Consider the following 16,086-nt stretch of genomic DNA (forward strand, 5'->3'; position numbering starts at 1 on the left):
TCTCAAACGGATGTTTCTGTGCTTCCATCTAGGAGAGGAGGTCCATTGCTGATTGGAGTTAGAAGTGACCACAAGCTTTCCACGGATCACATCCCCATCCTGTATCGCTCCTGTGAGTTTGCACACACTGTCTTCATACAGACCTCACACTGCGTTCATCACAATTTACATTTGCAAAAAAACTGACACATTCTGTGTATAATTGAGCAAGATTCCATTGGCCCATCTTTGTCCAGTGGAAGTAAATTCCTTTCAAATATTTCTGTCAAATAAGTCCAGAAGTCCAAAAATAAAGTCAAATTTGATAGCCGATTAATAAGCATTCATATAGTGGCAAAAACAAGTCATGCACAATATGCATTTTTGAGTATGTTGTCATGCATAACTCATGTAGTTTACATGCATTATCCTGCTTCAATGCAACTTTTACTTGCGTCATAAATGTCATTCCTGCATATATTCTCTTTAGAGTTACCAAAAATAAAGTGTAAACAAAAAAATGTTGCAAGTTTCTGTTAAATTCCCCTGTTACGTTCTATAATGAATGTTAATGTTGTTTGTATCTTTTATATAGCTGGTAAAGATAAAAAGAGCTGCAGTACTCTGCCCAGGTTGGACCAGGACACATGTCTATTTCCTGTGGATGAGAAAGCTGTGGAATACTACTTCGCATCTGATGCCAGGTCCATTCCTTTCTGTTTCATCCATTTTCTTTCTTTATTGGTTTTATCCATATATTGTGCAATTTCAGAGATAATTTATTAGTTTGCACTGTTTTTAAAGCCAATGGGGAAAAACCCAAGAAGATTTGAATGGTTTTAAATAGAAAAATAATGGTTTTAGAATAGGGGCCCTATTTTAACGATCTAAGCGCATGGTCTAAAGTGCACTGCGCAAGTTCACTTAGGGCATGTCCGAATCCACTTTTGCTAGTTTAACGTGCCTGGCGCATAGTCGAAAAGGGTTGTCCCTATTCTCATAATGAGTAATGGGTGTGTTTTGGGATTTACGTGCGTTAAACCAATCAGAGTCTCATCTCCCATTCCCTTTAAATGCCAGTTGCGCTCGCGCCATGGCAGATTCGCCATTTACATGACGGAATTTGATAGTGGAAAGACCGAACGCGTCTCCAGAGAGGAAATGGATCTGCTCGTGCGCAAAAAGACCATCTATGGGACAAGCCGGATTCCACCATATCTTTGTACACAATAATAATCTTTTACATTGTAATCCTTTTATTTAAAATATTTGGCATGTTTGTGTGTTGCTGTGTGTTTAATAAGCAGAGTGTACGCGCGTTGTGGCCCTGTCTATAGGTGCACATTACTAATGCGCTCATTAAATAACAAAAAAAATATATTGCGCCATTTGACTTTAGACCAGGTTTCAGTTGGTCAATGGTCAATTAATTTATAAATAAAACAATATACAGGTGGAGCTGGGGAAGGTGGAGGGATTCAGAGGAACTCTGAAAGCGTGCTATAAACTGCGACAGCAACATTGATCTACTTTTTAAATGTTGAGCAGTAAGCTCATCAGCTACAGATGCAACAGGAACCAATCAGCTTCTGCCGTGTAGTTTGTAGTGTCACGTTAAGGACCCATCAGCCTGCGCCATCTAGAGTTTCATGACGAACTTGGTATTTATATGACTGTGCTTTTGTCACTGCAGTGCTGTCATCGAGCACACCAATCAGGTCATCTTCCTCGAGGACGATGATATTGCGGCAGTGAGTGATGGCCGTCTCTCCATTCATCGGATCAAGCGCACCGCGGGAGACCATCCGGCCCGCGCCATCCAGACCCTTCAGATGGAACTGCAGCAGATCATGAAGGGTAAGGACAGATGCATGATGTACACAAAAATGGCAAGAGCTGATCGAAATCCCCAGTTCCAGCCTGATTGACTAGCTCTTCCTCATTACTGTTTATAGAATGAAATAAACATGAATGAGCATCAGAAGGCATGTTGAAAGACACCGTAGAACTTACTGAAATGTCTCATGTCTCGTATAATTATTTTATTTTATTTTATTTTATTTTATATATATATTTATTTTATTTATTTATTTATTTATATGAGTTACTTTCAGTTAGTCATTAATTTATTACCGTTAATGTATTAAAAATTGGTAGGCAAGAATATGATCAGACTTAAGGACAATTCATCGTTCACACCAAGAACAATAACTATAACGATAACTATATTAGCGTTCACATCAATGGACGATAACTTTGTTTATTATAATAAGCATGCTACAGTTTTGCCATCGACCGCTTTAAGTGCTTGAGCTCTTCAAATTTGGGTGGATTCTGATTGGCTGTCAATGTTTTTATCGTTCATCAGCTGGAAAAAAAATAGTTCTGAAAGTGATTCTAAAGATGTCGTTCCTCTGTGTCGTTATCATTGTGTTGTGGATTTTCCTATTCTCATAGAATTAAACGATTAATAAACCTTTATAGTTATCGTTCTTGGTGTGAATGGATCTTTATGGTGATCGTCAACAATCTGGTTATATGAGAGTAATCAGAAACTGACATGCACACATGCAATCTTTATGTTTTGTGTTAATTATTTGCATTGTTTGAAGTATTCTTCATTTTGTTGATCATGTTTCCTCTGTAAAGTCTGCTCTGACGTGATTGAGTGACGTTTTCTTGGAAATCTAAGAGCCTTTTAGACGTGATTAAACTCGCATTACAGAAATGTCACGGGAGAAATACACAGATGATTGGATATGAAACAACCGCACCCTGTGTGACCCACATTTGCAGGGTAAAAATGGGTTGTTTTCAGGATGTTTAAGGACAAACTTGTGAAGTTGCAGCCACCAAAATCAAAATTTGTTTAATAGGCCAGTGAAAACATGGAAAATCTTTTTGTTGTACTTTTGTCAGTTAAATAAAGGTTAAAGAGAATTAACAAATTAAAGATTCTTGATTGTATTACATTTTACAAAATGTCCCACCTTTTCTGGAAAGTAAGGATCGAGTGTGTATCTCTCCTCTCGCATGTGGATTCCCTTCGCTCTTGCGTAAAACATATTAACATTAATAATAATACAGTTTATTAAAACAGTATTTTTTTAAGGAATATTACATTATTATATATTATATGTTTCAATTTAAATGGTAACCCCTTGTGCGGTACTACATTAGCAAAACAAATAAATTGTTGACATTTTAAAAGATTAATTAAATTGTTATACATTCATTTGATTATCATTGTTTTTGATAATAAATTCGTGTTAAAGTATAAAACAAAATCCAAACAGACAGAGCAAAGAATTTCTGAAAAAAAATAATAAAATAAAACGCATCTCATTGGGCACTGTTACTGTTAATATTCAAATAATAATAATACATATACATATGTTTTTTTTTTATGCATGCATCTTAGAAATGTCTAAGAATCGGTCATTCATATTTTATGTACTTGTATTAATATATATTAAGTTTTGATTTGAAGTCAACATGAAACGAAAGTTGTAATAGTATTTTCTTCCCTATTGTTATGTATATCTGAGTAAAACAGCTTCTTGAAAAAGAAAGTGTCTTAAGAGACATATAATACATCATATATTAAATATAACACATACAATACACCTTCGCAACCACGACTTGTTCAGGACGTTTTACAGTGGTAATTCTTTATTTGATGCCTTTCTTGTTATAACTGTCATTTATAACATCTGACCTGCATGTTTCATAAAGCTGTCGTTAGAAAAATGGTGAAAACACAACAAAAGGTTGTGGTTGTGTACAGCTGAGGTTCCTCTTTACATGTCTCCGTCCAGGTAGTTCCTGTCAGGGAAGAGTTTCGGTATCCACTCTCCCTTTTAAGTGAACTGATGAAAACCTGTGGACCCTGACTTCTGGAAGTGACATTGCAGTTGAGCATTCTGACAGACTGAGGACTGAGACTGAGACTACATAGCAGTCCATAGCACCGTTGAGCTTGTGGAGTTGCGGTGTATTAGAGAACAAATGTGCAACTTGCTCTTTGGCCACCAGAGGGCAGTACATCGCTTCAGATATGCACTGCTATGTATTTCTCCTCCTTTTTTGCTCCTCCTCCTCCTCCTCCATCCACTCCTTCCCCCCCTTTCTCCTCACCCCCTACATTTCATCTGGCCTATTGTGAAATAACCCAATTCTCATGACCTAAATTCGGGGTATAGCATTCCCTCAAAGTTGTTTTTGCATTCCTGCTGTGTTCCTCAATGATTATGTGAGAAAATAATTAATTAAGAGTTTTGTAATTGAGCAGAACATTAATGGCTTTGTTTTTGACTGGTGTCAGTGGCTAAAATCTCTTAATCCTGTCAAAGAGACTGTCTGTAATCGGCAATTTATGATAATAGTTATTCAGTCGTGGCTTACAACGCCTCCTGGATGCCATTTGAGACGAGAACAGTTCCAGATGATATTTCCTCAAAAATATGACAATTCACTCAACACAACCGAATAATCTCCTTTTCATGCTTCAGCACAGTATTCTTTGATATTCTAATGTAGTTTACCACTTTCTAACATCACTCTGGTTCTTCTTTTAAAACAGGAAACTTCAGTTCCTTCATGCAGAAGGAGATCTTTGAGCAGCCAGAGTCAGTGGTCAACACCATGAGAGGAAGAGTTAACTTTGAGAACAACACAGGTGAGCCCAGCTGTGCTCAGATCAGTGAATCACTTCCAGACCAGACGTGGGTAAAGTTTCTAGGGAATTTACAGTTCCTTAGAAACAATTACATGGATTTAACTGGAATGAATTCCAAACATTTACCAGATGACGCTAATGTTTTTTTTTTTTTTGTTTACACTTGCAGTAAAATACATTATTGTCCATTAAACTGGACTCATGAGCAATGTACGGAAGCCCTTAATCGCAAAAAAAAAAAAAATTCTAGCATTTCGAGAATAAAGTCGTAATATTCCGAGAATAAAGTTGTGATATTCCGAGAATAAAGTCTCGGAATATTCCTTCATTCTGTATCCGGAATATATCTCGGAATATTCCGACTTTATTCTCGGAATATTCCGACTTTATTCTAGTTGGAATAAAGACTAGAATACTTATTAGAATAAGAAGATTACAATAAATAAATACTTTATTCTTATTCTGTAGAATAAAGTCGGAATATTCCGAGAATACAGTCTTCCGTAGAAGTTCTTATTTATTTCTATTTTTTTTGTAAAGAAATGCGCTCGTGAAGTCGAACTGCTTCTGACATGGATCTAAATATAATAGTAGCTTTTTACTATTATTTGAGCTTTCAACAAAAGGAAAATCTACATGTGCTAATCTACCAACATGGCATGACCATTTGTCTTAGGACACCTATGAACAAGCCTATGTGTCTTCGTACTCGTCTATAGGCAACGCCATCTGGGTTGAGAACACTTAACAGTAACCACACTCTCCCTCTCCACCGTAAATCCTTTCTGAACACATTTTAAAGTGCCTCATTCTATATCCAATCATTTGGCCGGATCCCGTGATTTCCACAGATAGAAAGCTGGATAACTCCATCCAGTCTGAAAAGTGTTTTTCCCTGTAAAGTCTATTCCGGCGCAGTATTTTTTTTTTTGTAATGTCCTAAACCAAATGGTAATGCCATGTTGGTAGATTAGCACCTGTAGAATTTCCTTTTGTTGAAAGCCCAGATAAAAGTAAAAAGATACTATTTTGTTTAGATCCATGTCAGAAGCAGTTTGACTTCACAAGCGCATTTCTTTACACACACAAACTTCTACGGAAGACTTCTCGTAATTTTGACTTAATTCTCAAAAAATTTTGACTTTATTCTCAAAATATTTTTCGACTTTAATCTTTTTTTTTTTTTTTTACGTTGCGGTTCAGGGCTTCCGTATCAATGCGTCAGATTTCAGTAGAATGATTAGTAGCAAATTTACTGGAAATTTGCCCTGGATTTTCTACCTGTTATGCCAGATTTTCTTAACGTGTGTTTGTGTGTGTGCGCAGTGACCTTGGGAGGGCTGAAAGATCATATTAAAGAGATCCAGAGATGTCGAAGGCTCATTTTGATCGCCTGTGGGACCAGTTATCATGCTGGAGTTGCAGTATGTACACCACCAAACAAACAAACACGGGCTCACTTCACACCTGACATTATTTTGGGTTTTCCAGCAAATGGATCATGCACTGAAGACACAGTGTGACGCCACATTCGGAGCTATTCAGGGACAAATTCTAACAACATTGAGTTGTACATGCTAATTCATTCATGAAAACATTTGATTTTAAAAGTTTCATTTAGTGAGCAACCAATATATCGCCAATGGCTGAAATGTCAATATAATATAAATGATTTCTTAATTATCGGCTAATAAGTTTTTCTGTTTCCTCGATAATTTGCATAATGATGATTGATAGTGGCAGGACTTTTAACACGATCACGCTGAGAACATCACCTTTTCTCCATCTTTATTAGATTTCTTTGTTTAACAGTACTGGCTAATAAATTATTTGTCCAAATTGTTAAACAAAGAAAGTAAATGTTTGAAAATTATTATAGATTTTGCCTTTCTCTGTGTGTGAGTTTTCCATCTTTGCTGAATCTTCACAGACAGCTTCTAAGTAGGAAAACGCAATAGACTCTTTCTTATTTATTGTCTGTCATATGAAAGAAATAATTTTGAAATGTTTGAGTCCAGTCACATTGGAGACTTGGAATCCGAGGTGACAATGCAATCCAGCTGAAGACTGTCCGGAAATGAAATGCATGTTAATGTCTGGTGTGAAGGGCCCACAGAGACATGTACAAGTTTAAGTCCAGCTTTTAAACGGGCTTGTATTAGGAGAAATACATTTTTCTCCTTGATCTTTTGAAATTAGAGTTCAGTGTGCTAATATGAAACAATTTAAGTAACTTTCAAAACTTTTCCATCTCATTTTGAAAGGATCATCTACTGACACTAAATAAAATAATAATAATGTTTTTGCAGTTTAAAGTTTTGAAGTTAAATTAACTAACACAAAAGCATAAAACAGTCAGGACAACAAAAGATACATTAACACATAACGGAGAAAACAAAAAACAAAAAAACATCTGGATTACCTCAGTCAACAAATATATGCAAAATAATTATTGAAAATATAAACATAAATTACAATATTCACAATTGTTTCATAAATCTTCACCACAGGAGAAGAAACAAAATAAAAAAAATAAATAGAGGGGAGGCTTACAGAATATATCATTGTTAAACTTCCAAAAGTCTCAGGAGAGGTCCCCATGTGGCTTCAAATCTTTTTTGTGAGCAGAGCTCACCAAAATATAACTGTTCCATTTGGATAGTATACAGCGTCTCATTTAACCATCTCTGGAAACAAGGGGCTTGTGAATTTTTCCAATTGAGGAGTATTACTTTTTTGGCTGCAATTAAGCCTACTATTAGAGCATGCTGAAGAGTATGAGGGATAGTATCCATTACATCAGAATAGCCAAAAATAGCCAGATTGTGGTCAGGTTGAATGTTAATTCTGTATGCGCTTGAAAACAATTCAAAAATGTTAGACCAGAAATCACACAAATTAGGGCAAAACCAAAATAAATGTGCCAATGTTTCCTCCGCCATCTTGCACCTATCACATTGAGAAGATATGGAGGGAAATATTATGTTTAATCTAGTTTTGGAGTAATGAATGCGGTGTATAACTTTGAACTGGATTTATTTATATCTCGAATTTACAGAACAGCTCTTTATTCTCGACAGGCCTTCCTCCCAGATCTCATCAGACACTTCATCGTTCACTTCAGTAGACCAGGCCACTTTAACTAAGGTGGTTGGTGTATATAGATGTTGCAAAAGCACGAACAAAACAAGATATCAAATGTCTGGTTTCAGGATTAGAAGATAAAAGATTGTGAATAATAATAATAATAATAAGGTTTTCAGGTTTATTTATAAACTGTGGAATATTTTTCTTTACATAATTTCTAATTTGCAAGAAACGGAAGAAGTGAGACTGGGGGAGTGCAAATTTACTTTTAAGTTGTGAAAAAGACGCAAATTGATCATCTATATAGAGATCTCCTATACAGCATAAATCTTTGCCAGAAAGTGAGAGAATTAGTGATAGAGGAAGCAGTTTCCAGCTTTCAATGCTTAATTAGTTTGTTAATCATGTCTAAAAAAAAATAATTTAAACAAATAATTAGGGTTCTTTGGAATTTTCTGGCCAAGATATGTAAATTGATCCTCCACTATTTTAAATGGTGTACTGTTCAAAAAGGTATCACGTAAGTTATTTGTTAGGGGCATAAATTCACTTTTACTCCAAGTGATTGAATATCCTGAAAGTTTACTAAAAGTGTCAATGTAATCTAAAATTTTAGGGACAGCGACCACAGGATCAGTAACACACAGTAAAAGATCATCTGCATATACATTTATCAGACTTTCAGCATTGCCCAATGAAATACCATGAATATGTGGATGAGTTCTGATTCCTACAGCTAATGGCTCAAGTGCAATGTTGAAAAGAAGAGGTGATAAAGGATCACCTTTTGTACACCCCGGTGCATTTTAAAAGAGCTGGATCTAATACCATTGGTCAAAATTGATGAGGATGAGGTTCCAGTCGATAAATCTGTCCCCGAATCCAAATTGTTTTAATGCCTCAAACATAATGGCCATTCAATCTGATCGAAGGCCTTTTGGGCATCTAGTGAAATAATAGCTGCAGAATTGTTGGCTAACTGACGGTCTGCGTATAAAATATTAAGAAGTAGGCGGACATTACAGAATGAAAACCTTCCTGGAATAAACCTAGTTTGGTCAGGATGGATAATCGTTGAGATGTGTTGTGCTAACCTGGAAGCCAATATTTTAGTCAATACTTTTTTAACAAAATTTATGAGTGCAATGGGTCTATAATTAGCTGGATCGGTCTCAGGTTTTCCTTTTTTCAAAATGACACAAATATTTGCATCATATTCACCTTATTTTTAACGGAAATACGGACGCAGCCAGTTGACGGTATTTTGTGCGAGACTTCCGGTCAGGCACTTCCGGTCACTGGCGCGCTAATTCACTTTTCACCATAGCGGTTAATCAAACAAGTGTTCGTAACAACTAACTCATCGTTTTGGCTTCGGGGAAGACCGGGATTGTTTGTGCAGTTAGAGGTTGTCATAAAACAACTCCTTGGAGCAGGAGTGTTTTAATCATCAAATCATTGACATTTTAATAATCAGGCGCCCTACGACCAGCGACACACTGGCTGCGTGGCGTTTCTGCTGCGTGGCGTTTTCTGTCTTTGCACACCAGAAACGTGTCTGACGCGGCACTGCTAGGTGACATATGATAAGCCTCATTCATTGGTGATTATATTCGACATAATGGGGAGAGAGTTGTGGAAGGCCTAGGCTACTTAATGTTAAACTTAAATATATTATAACAGCAAAGACAACGTCGGCAGTATTGACGGCAAAATAGGCTACAGAATATTTCGTTCTGTATTGACAGGTGCAATATTAGAAAATCAAAAAAAATTTTCATTGCATTTATATCTGCATTTGTCAAAACCTAAACTATGTAATTTATTAATATGTAGGCTATTCATGTCAAAATGACATACAAACATCTTTTCCTATTCTATTTTGCCTGGAAACGCTTCCAAAACGTTTGCGTGTTGCGTGAAAAATAGGCGTCGATTCTATTTATAGCATGCACGCGTTTTCCGCACCTGTGAGTGTCACGCAGGCAGTGTGCACGTTCTAACCAAGCGTGCCGCACAAGCCCTGAAAAGTGAAGCCAAAACGTCTCGATCGCCCCCCAGTGACTGGTCATAAGCCCCGCTTCCCCGTGTTATTCAACGGGACGCGAGACCAGCTAAACAATTAAATTACACTTCAAATATCTTTTTTCTAAAGGTGGTTTCTTTCATGTGCTGTCGTTTTTATCACGCTGATGTAAGTTCAAGTGTCTGTTTCAAAAATAAGTTGCTTTTTAGTTAGTTACGTGATGCGGTGGTGTAACGTCATGATTGACAGCTGTGATTGACAGGTTCTCTGAGCGAAGTAGTCACTGAAGCACCAACGGACATTTTTTTCGGGATCTTCGGAGGACTGAGGAGATTGTATTTACTTTATTTTAACAAGCCTCTTGTCGTACTGCAATCAATTTTTTAAAAAGTGTGCAGAATCCACTCTCCCTGAGTGCATTCGGCGAGAGTGAGGGCGGAGCGTTGATTTCGCGGCTTTACTTCCTGCTCACTACTGCGCAGGTCTGGTCCCGAGATCGCTACTGCGCAGACTCAAGATCCAATATGTCAGCGCCATATCGGGACACTGGCGGCTTCAGTTCTTCTCATCAATGGAAGAGAGCGAAGGGGCGTCGTCCATCTTTTTTTACAGTCTATGTTTCTAACCTGTTAACATGGGAGCCGAAATAAAAACGGACACGCACGCAGCCAGTGTGTCGCCGGCCTGAGGAATCCCTTCGCCTGTGGTTAAAAGCTTTACATTTGAAGAAACCATCGAAACGACCGTATCTTTGTTCTTTTCATTTCGTGAACACAAGACCTACAGAAGACCACACCTGATACCAGAAAAGTGGCTGGGCTATGAAGTCTCAATAAAAACCATGATAAAAACTTCAAGGAGAAACAAAATCATTATAGTAGCATGGCATAATGGCATGATCATGGCGTTTATTTTGTATGATTTACAATTATTTATAGCCATCTACTTATTGCTATCCTATGCTTTGGTTGCATTCTGATGGCATTATTAATACATTTGACATGACAAAATACCTCCATAGATATATTAGTCCAGCGCTGGCTCGACTGTGTTTAGGGCCTTGCTGAAGGTGCCGGCGAAATTTTGGCACTCTGCCAGCTAGATGCATGAGTGTTTTCAACCAGGTCCGGTACCCTAACTGAGTGAGGCGGGGCTTTAGGTCTTTGTAGTATTCATCTGCTACGGCATGTGTAACTTTTTTTGTCAACTCTGCATAATCCTTCGCGATCGATATCGTTATTTAGCCCAGGGAAGCGAGGAAACGGAAGTGCCGCACAAAAACTGGATATTGGACCCATGTTTACTTCCACGTTCGAAAATAAGGTGAATAAAGAATCAGGAAGTTTCTTCCTTTGGATTGAATCCTGTAGCATTCTTATCATATAAGGAGCCAGCCTCTTACTAAAAGCTTTAAAAAAAAAATCACAGCCAAACCCGTCCGGGCCTGCAGCTTTCTCAGATGGAAAAGCATGAATTGCCTCTAATAAATTTTCAATTGAGAGTTCAGATTCTAGATCAGACCTAGAGGATTCACTAAGTTTTGGAAGACTTAATTAAAAAAAAAAAACCTATCGTAATTAGGGTCCAAATCTTTAACTTTAGAAGTATATAATTCAGAATAAAAATCCCTCAAACATTCATTTATCTCCTTGGGATTAGTTAATTAACTGCCCGTTTTTGATTTTACCATATGAATCGCCTTCTTAGCTTGTCCTCCCCTCAATTGCCTTGCAAGCAACCTTCCGGGTTTATCCCCTAATTCAAAATTATTCTGCTTAAGTTTGAGAAGTTCTGCTTAACTTATTTGACCATTCAGGATTGAATTATACTCATACTTTACTTTAAAAATTGTATTATAGTCAGACTTTGAGAGTGACACTATCACTATATGCTTGTTCAAGTACTGGCAGTGTTTCTTCTATTTTCCGAAGCCGACTATTGGAAGCCTGTTTTTGGATGACTCAAATGATATGATATGGCCTCACATAACAACCTTAAACGTAATCTGAAAACCTCTCCATTGTCGTTAGTTGAAAAAAACTCATCTATTTCTTTCCAGTTAAATAAGATATAAAAGTTGAACCTTTGATTAACATTGGGTTGAAACGCCAACAGTAATTTTTCTTTGGCAAAAATACTTTCAAGTTGAAATGTAACTGGGCTATGATCAGATATGAATATATTATGATATTTAGTATTACTAATACTAAAAACCAATTCAGACGTTACCAAAAAGTAATCAATTCTAGTGTATGATTTGTGAACATGAGAATAAAATGAATAATCTCTATCTGTCGGATGCTGCAGCCTCCAAATATCAACCATATTTCTAGATTTGATAAAGTTATGAAGTGTTTGTATGGAGGTAATTGTAGGTGGTGGTTTTGAGGAAAGTCTATCCATATAGGGATCAAAGTAACATTTGAAATCACCCCCTACTATTACATTTGAAGAGTTTGCATCTGGAATTACATTAAAGATTTTGCGAAAAAATTCCGAGTCATCAAAATTGCATTGATGAGTCACTAAACTCTACAGAACTCTTCAGGACTTAGAACAAAGTCAACCCCCCACACACACACATCTGGCTTCCCCGAAATGAAGCACTTTGTCCCTTTTTCAACCCGAGAACACCACTCGCATGTAAGTACTAAGAGGATCCATCTCCAGTCACTTCGATTCCGCTCAACTCGACTTCCAAGTAATAAACATTTCAAGTTCTAGAACAATTAACAGTAGCGCCGTACATGTATATGCATTTTGTAAACACTCGTAATAACACTCGCAGCCTCTGCAGGGTCAGTGAAGGTCTTGAACTGTCTGTTGTGCTGAACACGGAGGTGCGCAGGAAAGCGGAGACTGTGTGCCACCTTTAATTCTCTCATCTCACGCATCACATCACTGAACGCTCTTCGCTGTTCCATCACTTCTGCAGTATAGTCTGGAAAGATACACCTTGTGTCCGTTATAGTCCAGGGTGCGATCTCGGCGAAGTCGAAGGATTAATTCCTTTTCTTGAAAGAAATGCACTCGTGCAATGATGATGCGGGGTCTCTCCCCATCTGACGGCCTTGGCACGGTGAGCACGGTCAATGACCAGCGGCACCTGAAAGTGAGTCTCGCCCAGTAGTTTTGGGATCAACGCTGCAACAAACTCAGTCGGTCTCCCTTTCTCCTCTCCCTCGGGGATACCAATTATTTGTATATTGTTGCGTTGCGATCGTCACTGACCTTCGCTCGAAGGGCTTTATTCTTCTTCTGCAAATCTGACAAAGCCGCTTCGAGAGCATAAGTGGCCATAGTGGTCCCGTGTCTGACCCTTGACAGTCTCCACTCTCTCTGCAAATTCCCGTACCGATGTCTGTAGAGATCAGAAGTCTTCCTCAAACTTGTCGAATCTTTCATTTATGGTTGCAAGAATCTTGTTTGATATCTTTTCCCTCATCAGTGGCATATAAGCATGACTATCGGCGAGATTTGCTCCCTCATAGCTGACGTTAGCCGTCGGCTGAGGGCCAGAACTTTTCAAGGCTTTTGCTGGTTTTAAAAGCATTTTCGCATATCCAGGTGTAGACCACGTGAGGGACACAAGCTAAGTAGAAGTTCACAATACACTTATACAAAATAAAATATTAAGATGGCACCTAATATCACCAATTTAAAAACTTGGCGTGGAGGAGCTTGATGAAACGCGTCTACTCCATGCGCACCTCAGTAGCGCCCCCACTGCAAAAACATTACAATGTCAATGGGCTGCTTTAAGTGGACTTCAGAGTAAAACAATAAAATGATTTTTAAAAAAAAATAGGATATGACAAAAAAAATGTCTATCACTTGATCACATTTATTGTAATTTTATTGTCATGTCTGATTTGGACATAATAACTGGTTCCTGCTGGTTCTGTTTCCTGCTTAGACTCGTCAGGTACTGGAAGAACTGACTGAACTTCCTGTCATGGTGGAGCTGGCCAGTGATTTCCTGGACCGAAACACACCAGTCTTCCGAGATGATGTGTGCTTTTTCATCAGTCAGTCAGGTTAGCTCGTATGTCTGTGTGTGAAGCTGTGTATTGTGTTTGTGGGAAAAGGCAGGTTTCTGAACTCTAATGTGTGTGTGTTCAGGAGAGACTGCAGACAGTCTGTTGGCTCTGCGCTACTGTAAGGAGAGAGGCGCTCTGACGGTCGGCATCACCAACACTGTGGGCAGCTCCATCTCAAGGGAAACAGACTGTGGCGTTCACATCAACGCTGGCCCAGAAATTGGTGTGGCAAGCACCAAGGTGGGTTCTGCTTTTTTGTTTGTTTGTTTCTCAATTTATCAAATACTTTTTTTGTCGTCTGCCATTCAAAAAAAAAAAAAATAATAATTTTGGACTGTCAAATTAACATGTTTATTAAGTGCAATTAATTTGCACTAATTATACATTTAATAATATATACACACACACACACACACACACACACACACACATACACACACACACACACACACACACACACACATATATATATATATATATATATATATATATATATAACTTGAATAAAAACGTTAAGGTATTTACTTTTGACCCTATGTGATTAATTGAAAATAAATCAATCCTTATATTATGCAATTAATTTGATCAAAATTGTAACTAATTTACTTAGTAAATGTATAATCCAGTTATAAATAATGATAGTTCTGTGTACCATCTGATACTGGTACTAATGCTCAAGCAGCCCACGGGTGAATTTCCTGTTCTGTTCACAAGCATCTGAAAATACACACTTTTTCTTGTAATCTTAACTTTTTAGATTACTGAAATGCTGTTTGAAAATGGTTTTGAAATCTTCCATATGTCGCATGTAGGATTAAAACTGTTAACAGTTAACACTTGGGTATTTCAAGCCTTAATTAGGGATGTCAGACCCCTACAAACCCCCTCATAATTCGTACCATTCTCCAACCAATTTCCACCAATTTGCTAGCATCCAATTCTCTGGATTCTGATTCTTTTAACCATTCACGTTGTATGACCAAGTGAACATCTCACATGGCAACCCTCATTATGTGCTTTAAATTGGCCTATTAACCACAGCAATCCCATAGCCAGGGGACCTTGTTCAAGAACCAATTATTTCAATATGGTGCAGTAGGGATGAGTAAAAAATATACATTACTCTTTTAATCGATTCTCACTTTTATGAATTGATATTGATTCTTAAATCTCAAGAATCGATCTTTTAGTCAATGCTGTTTTCAGTTGATAAATGGATGGAACATTTTAGCGCGCCTCCCATCCAATAAATCCCAATAAACTTTGGGCTTTGTTACTTTTGACTCTCTTAATGACTCTCTGTGGTCATTAAAAATCCCATGGCACTTCTCTGGCCAAATTCCCTCCGTTGGCCCTTGCCAATCATGGCCTCCTAATAATCCCCATCAATTGAATTGGCTCTATCACTCTCTCTCCTCTCCACCTGGAGCTGGTGTGTGATGAGCGCATTGGCGCCGTTGTATTGTGGCTGCCGTCGCATCATCCAAGTGGATGCTGCACGCTGGTGGTGGTTGAGGAGAGATTCCCTGATATGATTGTAAAGCACTTTGGGTGTACAGTAGTACATATGAAAGCGCTATATAAATGCCTCATTCATTCACTGTTAATATGAAACAAAGTCTCAGATTTTATATTCTGTTCATTTTATTCAAACAATAAATACAGCATTGGCGCTCTTTAATGTGACGTCATGGATCACTTGAACTGATCCTCTCTTCCGCTTCACTAGTTACAGCACGGAATAAGCATGAATGATCAGAAGGTATGTTGAAATGTTGGAAACAGTCACGTTACATTTATCTCAGAAAAGCCATTCAATGACCGTAAACTCGTTAGTCAGCTGGAAAAATTAACACTACAGAGAAGCATTTTGTTGAATATATGCAGTATTCATTATATTTTTGTTTTTACGGTTCCTCAATATTCAATGTATGTTTGAATAAATCCGTCAAGTTTTTATGACAGCCACCATATAAATGTTTTTATTAAACAAACCTCATTTGGAGTAGAAATAAAAACGTATTAAAAAAAAACGTTAATTTTAACCTTAATTATTTTAGTAATGTACTATATATATATACCCTGTATAGTTTATAGCATTATTTGAGAGATTTTTTTTTTCCTTGAGAAAATTTCCAGTGTTCTGTACCTGATATATATCCTGATATCCAAGTTAATCGAAATCGAACTGAATTGTGAAATTTGTGTCAATGCACAGCCCTATATTGCAGTAGTACTAGAGTAGACATGGGAGCTTGATTATCCATTATTCTATA

The 16,086-nt window shown here is 37.5% G+C and overlaps 1 protein-coding gene across 1 annotated transcript in view; it reads left to right on the plus strand.

Moving 5' to 3' along the window:
• The window catches only part of gfpt1 (glutamine--fructose-6-phosphate transaminase 1), a 37,463-nt gene that overhangs the window by 10,412 nt on the left and 10,965 nt on the right, over positions 1-16,086 (plus strand). The window contains exons 8-14 of the mRNA XM_079897074.1: positions 33-112; positions 575-683; positions 1,673-1,836; positions 4,562-4,657; positions 5,984-6,081; positions 13,687-13,807; positions 13,893-14,050. Of these exons, the coding sequence (XP_079753200.1) occupies positions 33-112; positions 575-683; positions 1,673-1,836; positions 4,562-4,657; positions 5,984-6,081; positions 13,687-13,807; positions 13,893-14,050 (826 nt within the window). The remainder of the gene's footprint in view (positions 1-32; positions 113-574; positions 684-1,672; positions 1,837-4,561; positions 4,658-5,983; positions 6,082-13,686; positions 13,808-13,892; positions 14,051-16,086) is intronic.

This window comes from Squalius cephalus (assembly GCF_949319135.1).
Source record: "Squalius cephalus genome assembly, chromosome: 16".
Classification (NCBI taxonomy): domain Eukaryota; kingdom Metazoa; phylum Chordata; class Actinopteri; order Cypriniformes; family Leuciscidae; genus Squalius; species Squalius cephalus.